We start from the raw sequence: 9,534 nt of genomic DNA, 5'->3' as shown, positions 1-9,534 counted from the left end.
TGTTTGTCATTGTATTTGTGTATGTGTGTATGTATGTGTGGGAGTGTAAAACCAGTTTGCTTGAGTTTAACTGCTTGCCACATGTGGCAAATGTGTTTGTTTGCTTGTTGCGCTTGCCTTGCCGATCTACCCCTTTTTTTGTCTCACTCTCTCCCTCTCTCTCATACTTTTCTGTATTGCGATCTCTTGCTTACGTTTACGCTCTGCACGTTTTATACAGCCTTTGCCAGCAACTTTTTAAATTAAAAGCCAACAGGCGACGTTTTTTCAATTCTTTTTCTTTTCGTCGTTTTCTGCTTCTGCTTCTGCTTCTTTTCTTCTACTTTGTTTGTCACATAATCAAAACAAACGCGCGTTTTGATCACGATGCGTTCTTTGCTTTTGTTTTTATTCCGACTTCTGGTTGTGCCTGTCGCTGTTGTTGTTGTTGCCAACGTCTCTCGTTCTTTCGTTGCGTTTTGTGCCTACGCTGCTGCTCATTAACTTTTTACAGCTACTGTTTCTTCTCTCTTCATACGAAGTACGTAATTAATTTGATGGCCCCGAATTGTTAGAGGAGCGCGCATAGCCGCCCAGATAAGCCCCCAACCTCCAAATCCAACGTGCCGCGCTCCAAGCGAGGCAGTCGTAAATTGCCTTGCGTCAAATCAAATTAGTTTCAGAGTTCAATCTGTCCATCCCAGCGAGCATTCGCAGTTGATTTTTGTGTATGCTCAGCAGAGTCTTTATTGTGGTTATCTCTGGGACTTTGTGTTTTTGTCTACAGCTTGACCTTACCGAGATCTGTTGGTCATTTAAAGATTCTTCTTTACAGTTAGATGCATAACTTGATAACGGTTAACGAATTAATCGTTTTGAAATTGTAATTTTAGTTTGTTTACATACAAATTGTATGTTATTTTATAAACTTTTTTCCATATCCGATTGTAATTTTAGTTTGCTTACATACAAATTTCATTTTTTGTAACCTTTTTCCCTTCTCCGATAATGCCGAATGTTCCTTTGCCAGATGCTCCCAGCTCGCAATTCTAATGCACAGTTAGTGTGTGTGAGTGTACATCCATATATGCATGTGTATGTAGAGTAGGTACGTTTGTGCCACATTTATGTAGATTTTGTTTGGTTTAAGTAAACATATCTTATCTAGTGGTGCCGCCCACACACACAGGCCGCATGAATAAGGTGGGCTGTGGATGCGCTTTGCAGTCTGCTGCAACTAGAGATGTGTGTTGCCCAATTTGATGGGTTGGTCACGTGACACGAGCCAGAACTAATCGAAGAAGTCGATGCTGAGTGCAGCTCCTTTAAAAACCACGTCATGTAGCAAGAAAAAAAAAAAGAAAAATTAAAAGAAAACGAAACACAAACCAGTTAAATTAAAGCACAAGAAATACAAGCGACCCACGTCAAGAAAAAGGGACATGGTGAACATAAATGCAATTGAGAGACATGGCCATAGGATATACACCATGTCAGCTGCGACAGGCCACAGCGGAGCTTTGGATGCGCCAAGAGCCAGGCTCATGACAACCTGCAATCAAGCGCCAGAAGGCAGCCAGCCAGTCAGCCATCTAGCCAGCAAAGGTTGCAGTCTGGGCCATCATCAGCAGGCTGCATGCAATCGCGTAGGCAAGAAACGTCATTGCAACAATGAGGCGACATTTGTGCGAGAGGCTTTAACTTAAATTATGCGCCAAGAAGCAAATAAGGTCTCCACTCGCCAGTCACCATAATGATGCCAATGCATGGGCCATAATCAAGTTGCCCGTTGCACAAAGTCATGGTCATGTTTGTTGTTGCTGCTGTCTTTCCCAACTGGCAACAACAATAATTTTTGTTGTTGAGACAAGAGCCAAACAACAACCACAGAAAATAATTAACTCTGAAACGCTAAGGAACCGCACATAGAGCGCATCCAGACTTATATAAATAAATGGCTTTGTGGCAAGCCAGCAAGTTTTCAAGCGGCAGCTGTTTTATCAAATCAAGCGCGTGCCAAAGCCATTTCTGCACCTGTGGCACCTCCAGTGTGGTTTAATATTTCGTTAAATCGACAATTTAAGTGATAATTTTTACCCAAAACAGCTGCGTGCAAGCAGAACACGAGCCAAATTTCCAAAGGGGGAATAAAACAAGCTGAGATGCGCTTATTAAACTGGTTGCAAGCTGATGCACACATAAATTGGGTTTTGAAGACGCTGTCAGTTCGTTCGGTCAGACAGTGTTTCAAGTCGTCTCAACTCCTGTTGTTGTTGTTGCTGCTGCTACCCCTCCTGCGGCTGGTAGAAACAAACTCAGAGGCCTGTGGGGGCTCAGCTTCTCAATTCTGTGAGAGATGGAACAGCTCCCATTAGACGTAATCGTGGCGCAATTGTCGTTGATTGTTTGTCGTCCGTTTTTCTTGTGCTCTTTCTCAGCTAGCCCCTCTTTCCAAATGTAGATGATTAGCTAAAATGCGTGCGAATCTTCATTGAGTCGATGACAATTGCTGATGTCAGCAATTTATTTACATAGATCTAAATAGCAACAATTGCATATGGTTACTTGTCTTGCTCCAATTCTGCAAATAACTAAATTTATATGTTTTTTAAATTAAGATAAAGCACTGATACATTTTTGAGCAATGGCAACTTTAAATAGATTACCATACAATTACCATAACATTATTTATCGAACTAGAACCAGTATTTATTCAATTTCAGCCAACTCAATTATTATCGAAGTGTTATCGAAAACGTTTATTACAAATATCAAATTGGTGTTGTAAAATACCAACGGGACAGCAGCAGCTGAAGGCTTATAACAAATTTGTAAACAATAAAATTATTAATACATTGCGCGCAATGAGATCTACTGATGGTCAGTCTATCGCTCAACGCTATCGGGTCATTAACAACAACAAGAAATTGAAAGTAACACACAGAGCCGTTGCACCATCAGTTCACAAAATGGGCAGCAAACGATTTACCCAAACAAAGTTGAAGCAGAGAAATGTTTTGCCTGAATCAGAAGACTACCAGGAAGACGACATGTCCCAACTGAGTGATATGGAATATGTGACAGAATCAGAGGCAGGCAGACATTGTAAGCAATGAAATTCAAAATTAATCTATAATATATATTCATAGATGGAACAGACCGACAATGAAAAAGATGCACTAAAGACATTGACGTCTACGATTCGACCGCTGCTTCAACTCTTTTCCGACGATTCCTGCTCACCTAGAAATGCAGATTCTGTCAATCACAATACAACATTTCAGGATGCAAAACAGAAAAACCAACAGATTGTTTATAAAAATATCAATCTTTCGTCTGAAGAAGATGATGAGGAGGAAGAGGACGGGGATGAAGTGGAAGACAAATCAATATTACAAGATGAACATAATGCATTTGTGATTGATGAAGCCCCAAGTGTACCAGAACATAAACCAATCCGCCCAAGATTGGACAGCCTTAGTCGATTTGAGTGGTCCCCAAAATCAACAAACATTTTCCTAGATCTGTGGGAAAAACATTTAAAAGATTTACGAGGCCCAAGAAAAAATGCCCACATACACAAGGAAATGGCCGAGGAAATGAGTGAATATGGACCTAGTCATAAAGAGATCAAATCAAAAATGGACAATATGTCTAGGAAATTCAGGTACTTTACAGTGGAGTGATATATCTATATATGTTTGCTCATATATATTTATAATACTTTTTCAATTCTAGACTAGAAATGCAGAAAGTTAAAGCTGGGAATCCTACGAATTGGCAATATTTTAAACGAGTTCAATCTCTGCTCATTGGAACGCCCTCTGTAGATTTTGAGGAAATCATATTCGATAATACGGGTAACCAGTTGAAAAACCCAGACTTTTATGGATGAATTCATAATTAAATCTTCTCAACACAGATTCCTCGACATTTTTCAATGCGGACAGTAGTGATGAAGAAAATCATATCCATAGCAATTCACATCCGGATAGAGAATCAGAGCAGCAACCTATGCCCACAGACGAGACTGAGCACGTCGTAGGAGAGGAGTTAGAAGAGCAAGACCAGGCAGATGATAAAGTAGGGCGACCTCCGTCAAATTTACGAAGATCAGATAGAGACAATTATTATCACGCATCAAGAAATGATCCAACAAGTCGTATGTTGGATATTGAGGAAGAGAAATTAGCCATTGAGAAACAAAAATTACAGGTCATGAAACATATATCCCGAGAGCTAACATCGATAAGTAAAACGCTAATTGAATTGCTGCGGAATGCAAAATAATAGAATAAAGTTTACGCAATTAAAAAAAATATATGTATGTATATTTTTATATTATTTATACATTTTAATTCAAATTTAAAATAAATCTAAATCTCGAACGAGATAACAATAGAAAATATCAGTGTTAATATGACCACCGTGTTTTTAGTATTTTTCTTGCCTTCGTATTTTTCGTTTTCTAATTAGGGTCACACTGGTCAACACGCTATGGAAAAGCCTATAAAACACGAAATGTTTATAATAAATGTTCAGGAAGAAGAGGCAAAGTGTACTGAATCACAGTTGGATATATTACTTAAAATCCACGATGGCCAGTACAGACTAGTAAAGAAGAAGAAACGCAGCTCTGTGTGGAACGTGTACAGGGAAATTGCCCGTCCGGACGGCACTAAGCTAAAATGGAGATACTATTGCTTGGGATGCAAGCGTGTAATGCAATCAACTGGAGGCACTACATCCAATCTGCGCATACACAAATGTCATGTACGTTACCTGAAGCAGCACGGCAAGGATGGGGAGTCGCCAAAGAAATCACAAATCCGTGACAGTGAGCAAAGGACGCCAATGACAACGAGTAAGCGTCAAATTCAAACCTACAATGATTTCGTAGATACAAAAGCAGAGTACAGCGATGAAGAAGACTACGAGGAACTCAGCATCACACCAGCTTCAAATATAGAGGTGAGTGCTGCCTGGCAGATCATTATACTTCTAATACTTACTTATATTTCTACCCTTTCATAGATTGAACAAATTGGTTCACAGGAAGAAAATCACACGTCCGCTGAGAGACCACTTATTAAGTTATTCTCGGAGGATGAGGTTTGGTCACCCGAAGTCACCGAAGAGCATCCCATCGAAATAGATAATGTGACTGAAGACGTATCGATAGACTTCAGTAAGGAAACCATCCATCCTAATTCCTCTCAAGAAATTCACATTGATGCCAGTGCAATCTCTGAAGCCGAAAGCTATGCCCGGGCCTGGGCTCATGCATTCCTTAAATTGAGCGAAGAGCAAAAATTCTTTGCGAAACGTTCAATTGATGAGCTTTTGGTATTGGGAAGATTGGAACGACTGAATATATCGACGGTGACATCGCTGACAACCAACTTATAAGGCTCGAATTATCAACTATAAAACATGGCTAACATAAGCTTGATATTTAGTTTTATATACGCATATATAAACTACGAAGACGTTAAATTCTCAAATTTTAATTGCTTATTAACCTAAGGCTTATTTAAGCTTTTCATTGCTCTGGAAGTTAATAAATCAAAACATTGTATCACGCAATATATTCTTGAAAAAAAAATTGTATGAGGAGCCTTCAATAATGGCTAATATTGTGAGGCTAGTTTAAACAGAGCTCAATTGTAAAAATTATTTACTATAAAGTTAACCCAATAAATGATAAAAAGTGCTTTTCATATTTTTCAATTTTTTTATTTTTTCCAATATATTTTTTTAGTTTTTTTTGTTTGTTTTTCTTTGTTGCATTTTGCATTTTGTATATACTTTCTTTGCTGTGAATTACAAACTGTTTCCTCCCATCTGCTTTCGCTCGATGTTTCGTGTACATTTGCGGGGCATATATATTGAATAAGTTTCTCCTGATCTGAATTTTATTATTACAATTAAATGTGACTTTCGATATTGAGAGCTTACGTATATCAGATGTATCTCAATGATGGGACAATCAGTGAGGTGTGTGTGGTGTATACGTGTGTGTGGTATAAATGAATTCATTTTTAATGTTAGGATTTTTGGTCAACATCTTCAATACGAAACTCTATAAATTGAAAGCTGGTAACAATCACGCACAACAAAACTCTCATGTAAAATTACAAATTCAAGATGTTCAAATAATTAGTTTCTTTGTATAAATATGTGTATAAATATATAGATATATATATATATACATATATATGTATATATGCATTTCGTTTGTCTCTAATATACGCAGTTTAGGCTTCTGTGTCTATGAAGTTTATTGCTTGCCTTTGCCGATTTTATAATACAATTTGAAATTTATGCAATTTTTTTGCCATGCACACACATAAAAATGTTATATCAAATATATCATTGAATTGAATTTGAAGTTGTTGGTTTTGGCGTTTTTTTTTTGTGTTTTGTTTTTTTTAGTTCCTTTTTTTTTTTTTGGTTTATCATTTGTAAATCTTACATTTTCGTTTTCCTGTCGCTTGTCCCAGATGAAAACAAAACATAAAATATGCGGCGGCCCATTTACATATTTATACATGGACGAATTTTCATTTCCATCTATTGTTGTTAATTATTTTGCATTTTCATGTTGTTGTTGTTGTCGTTGTTGCTACTGCATTTTTAGTTGATATTGTAGTTGATGTTGTTGTTACTGTCTACTGCAGTAGTTGCTGCTTCTTGTTGTTGTTTTTGTAGTAGTTTTTGATGTTTGACTTTTTTTCAGTTTCTTTTTTTTTCTTTTCTTGTTTTGCTTTGTCTAAGCGGTGCTTTCTGTTGTTGTATTTTGCAGTTCTTGAGCGCCGTTCTATGAGTGAAGGGGTCGGGAATTATGTCAAATATTGGAATAATAAGAAATAATAAAGAGAAACAATAAAGTCAAGATCAATGCTGGAGTAATTTGTATGCAGTTAACACAATTCGTTGCATCATGTTGTTAGCCCCACAAATAAGTCTATGTACAGATACATATGTAACGTTAATTCAGCGGCGCGCTGTTACATGCATTCTAAATGAAATGTTAAGAACCAAAAAGCCTCTTATGTTAACTACCTAAATATATATTTATATTTATATAATATATAAATATATTTAGGTGTGTGTATGTGTGTTTACTTGTGAGTGTGTGTTAGTGGTTAATTATGAGCACAGTTTAATGTATTATTCTCGTTAGTTTGTAGTTGCCGCCACCGAAAGCCACCCTGTTGTTGTTGATGTTGTTATTATTGTTGTTTTTGCAGTACTGCTTGTTGTTAAAGATGTAGTAGTAGTTGTTGTTGTTGATGATGTTGTGGTTGTTATCGTTGGTGTTTGTTTGCTTTTGGCTTTTAGTTCATTACCTGCTGTGACTGTTGTTCCATGCCACCGCCGCCAGGTCCATTGGGCTTACGATTTTGACGGCGCGGACGGAACGGCTGACGTGGCGGTCCTTGGCCGCCTTGGACTAAAAGAGTTTTTAGCCTTATTAACAATTATTTTTATTATTTTCAGAATCCGAATACTCACTGTACTCGCCACCATCACGACGCGGCGGTGGTCCGTTGCGTCGGAAAAAGCGTCGCTGAGGTCCACCAACTCCGCCACCACGACGCGGCTGTCCATCGCCGCCGCGCTGCATACCATCTGAATTGGAATCATGAACGCCAGGTTCAGCACTGCCATCGCCGCCGCCTAAGACGCGACGTGTCTGGCGCGGATAGTAATTATTGTAGCGACGTTGTCCGAGTCCACCGGGTGGTCCGCCACCACGAGGAGCACCGCGTGGGCCACCGGGTGGACCACCAGGACCGCCACCGGGACCACGACGATAATTCTGACGTGGCTGGCGTGGACCCGACTGCATTTGCTGTTGCTGCTGACCATCCAGCTGCTGTTGCTGCTGCTGTTGTGCCGGCGCCATTTCATCACCTTCGTTGTCGCCCTCGCCAGGTTGCTTGCGGCGATTCTTCTTCATCCATGGTCGGAAGTTGCGACGTTTGTCAGCAGCAAATTGACTGCCGCGCACCGGCTCTCCAGATGGCCCAGTTACATTGGCCGCCTCATTGCCCTTCTCACCAATCACCACATCAAATTCAACAAGTTCACCGTCGCCAACCGAGCGCACAGCCTTCTTCGGATTGTTGCGCGCAATGGCACTCTGGTGCACAAAGACGTCCTCTTTGGTGTCGTTGCGATTGATGAAACCATAACCGCTCTTCACGTTGAACCATTTCACGGTGCCGGTAACTTTAGTGGCTGTAACAAAAATAAGTTTATGTCATTACTTAATCGATATATAACACACCAATCACATAACAGCTAAATATATTTAAATTTTAATTCTGATTTATTACCAAATGAGTCGTGAATGCTATTAATTCCTATCAAAACAACGTTCCCTCCTTTTGTCTGTTTCACATGCCGAAAATTTCTATTGGGTGCTCAAACTACTGTGTATACAAATAAAGTTACCAAAACAATGAACACATACACATGCACACGTATGTAGAAACGCACACAATTCACTCTCGTTTCGGGTAAGAGAGTGCGCGGCGCGCACCGATAGACTAAATGAACGGAAAAGAGAGAACAGTGAAGAGAGCCAGCAGCCAAAACGACGGCTAACAAATTGGGTTGCCAACATTTGTTCGGTCAGCCGTATGATGGGGCCGCGGGGGTGGGCTGTGCCACCGGCAAAAAGTAGAATTTTCATTTCGTTTCTTGCGCCGCTTTTCACATGCGGCTGCGGACGAGCCGGCGAATGTGTGAATATATATGTATGTATGTACAACATACAAAATGGCGGCGCGCGTATATTTTAAGACACGCACACACACATAAACACGCACATTTTTCACATATAGCCCGCCGTTCCTTTCATTGCTATTTCGGTAGCACTTGCCATGTGTTTAGATGAATGAAAATGCAAATTGATTTGTACGCTTACCAATAATTTCCTTTGGAGGCGGCGCGGGCTTGCCCTGCGCTTGCTGCCCCTCATCCTGCTGTTCTTCCTGGGCCAGCGGCTGCTGCTGTTCTATGGGTAGCTGCTGCTGTTTTTCCGAGTCTGCCATCTTTCTAGCTACGTTCGTTGTTCTTCTATCTCAAACGTACACACACACCTACACTCTCGAGCTTCCAAAAATAAAAGCAAGAATAAATAAAGTACCCTCTCCTGCTGTTTTGTACACGGAGTGCGGCAAAGCTTTCGTCTGCTGGTTGCCGCAACTTTGTTTTTTCTTGAATTGAGTTTTTGGTTGCTATTTTCAATTAATCGGCTGGTGTTGGTAAAAGTGCGGTTCGAGTTGTGGCACTCTTTCAACTACCACTTTGATGTTATTTTCGAGTGTGATGTTAAAACACTCACTCGCAGGGTTTTCTTGGCGATTCTATTTTGTTCGCAAGCACAGGAAGTGAAACATGGCAGCTATAGTAAGTGTTGTACAATTTTTCGATTGCTCTAGCACATAGTTGCTTGTGTCGTATCGATATGTGTCAAGTATCGTGTGACAGCACGAAATGAGGTGTTTTCATATTTTTCAGAACTGGTTATTCAATAGTTAT

General features: G+C 39.8%; 3 protein-coding genes across 4 annotated transcripts; 2 read left to right on the top strand and 1 right to left on the bottom strand.

Moving 5' to 3' along the window:
• Positions 1-2,750: 2,750 nt before the first annotated feature.
• Positions 2,751-4,300, top strand: LOC6583084. Its single transcript, XM_032731819.2, has 4 exons — positions 2,751-3,071; positions 3,129-3,646; positions 3,718-3,839; positions 3,902-4,300. The coding sequence occupies exons 1-4, from the start codon at positions 2,844-2,846 to the stop codon at positions 4,267-4,269; spliced, it is 1,236 nt and encodes a 411-aa protein (XP_032587710.1). The 5' UTR covers positions 2,751-2,843; the 3' UTR covers positions 4,270-4,300.
• Positions 4,301-4,443: 143 nt separating this feature from the next.
• LOC116804398 lies at positions 4,444-5,701 on the top strand. Its single transcript, XM_032731821.2, has 2 exons — positions 4,444-4,950; positions 5,014-5,701. Exons 1-2 carry the CDS (start codon positions 4,477-4,479, stop codon positions 5,386-5,388), a joined length of 849 nt encoding a protein of 282 aa, XP_032587712.1. The 5' UTR covers positions 4,444-4,476; the 3' UTR covers positions 5,389-5,701.
• A 1,004-nt stretch (positions 5,702-6,705) lies between these two features.
• LOC6583082 (Y-box-binding protein 1) lies at positions 6,706-9,411 on the bottom strand. 2 transcript variants are annotated; one of them, XM_002008724.4, is made up of 4 exons: positions 8,918-9,409; positions 7,498-8,226; positions 7,332-7,435; positions 6,706-6,799 (listed from the first exon to the last, which is right to left on the bottom strand). In XM_002008724.4, exons 1-4 carry the CDS (start codon positions 9,042-9,044, stop codon positions 6,752-6,754), a joined length of 1,008 nt encoding a protein of 335 aa, XP_002008760.1. In that variant the 5' UTR covers positions 9,045-9,409; the 3' UTR covers positions 6,706-6,751. The 2 variants fall into 2 exon arrangements, with proteins under 2 accessions (XP_002008760.1, XP_043865388.1); XM_044009453.1 differs by lacking the exon at positions 6,706-6,799 and having other exon boundaries at positions 7,389-7,452; positions 8,918-9,411.
• Between the last annotated feature and the right edge of the window lie 123 nt (positions 9,412-9,534).

This window comes from Drosophila mojavensis, unplaced genomic scaffold (assembly GCF_018153725.1).
Source record: "Drosophila mojavensis isolate 15081-1352.22 unplaced genomic scaffold, ASM1815372v1 contig_74, whole genome shotgun sequence".
Taxonomy (NCBI): Eukaryota; Metazoa; Arthropoda; class Insecta; order Diptera; family Drosophilidae; genus Drosophila; species Drosophila mojavensis.
The sequence above is the reverse complement of the archived record's forward strand: the minus strand, read 5'-3'. Positions and strand labels throughout refer to the sequence as shown.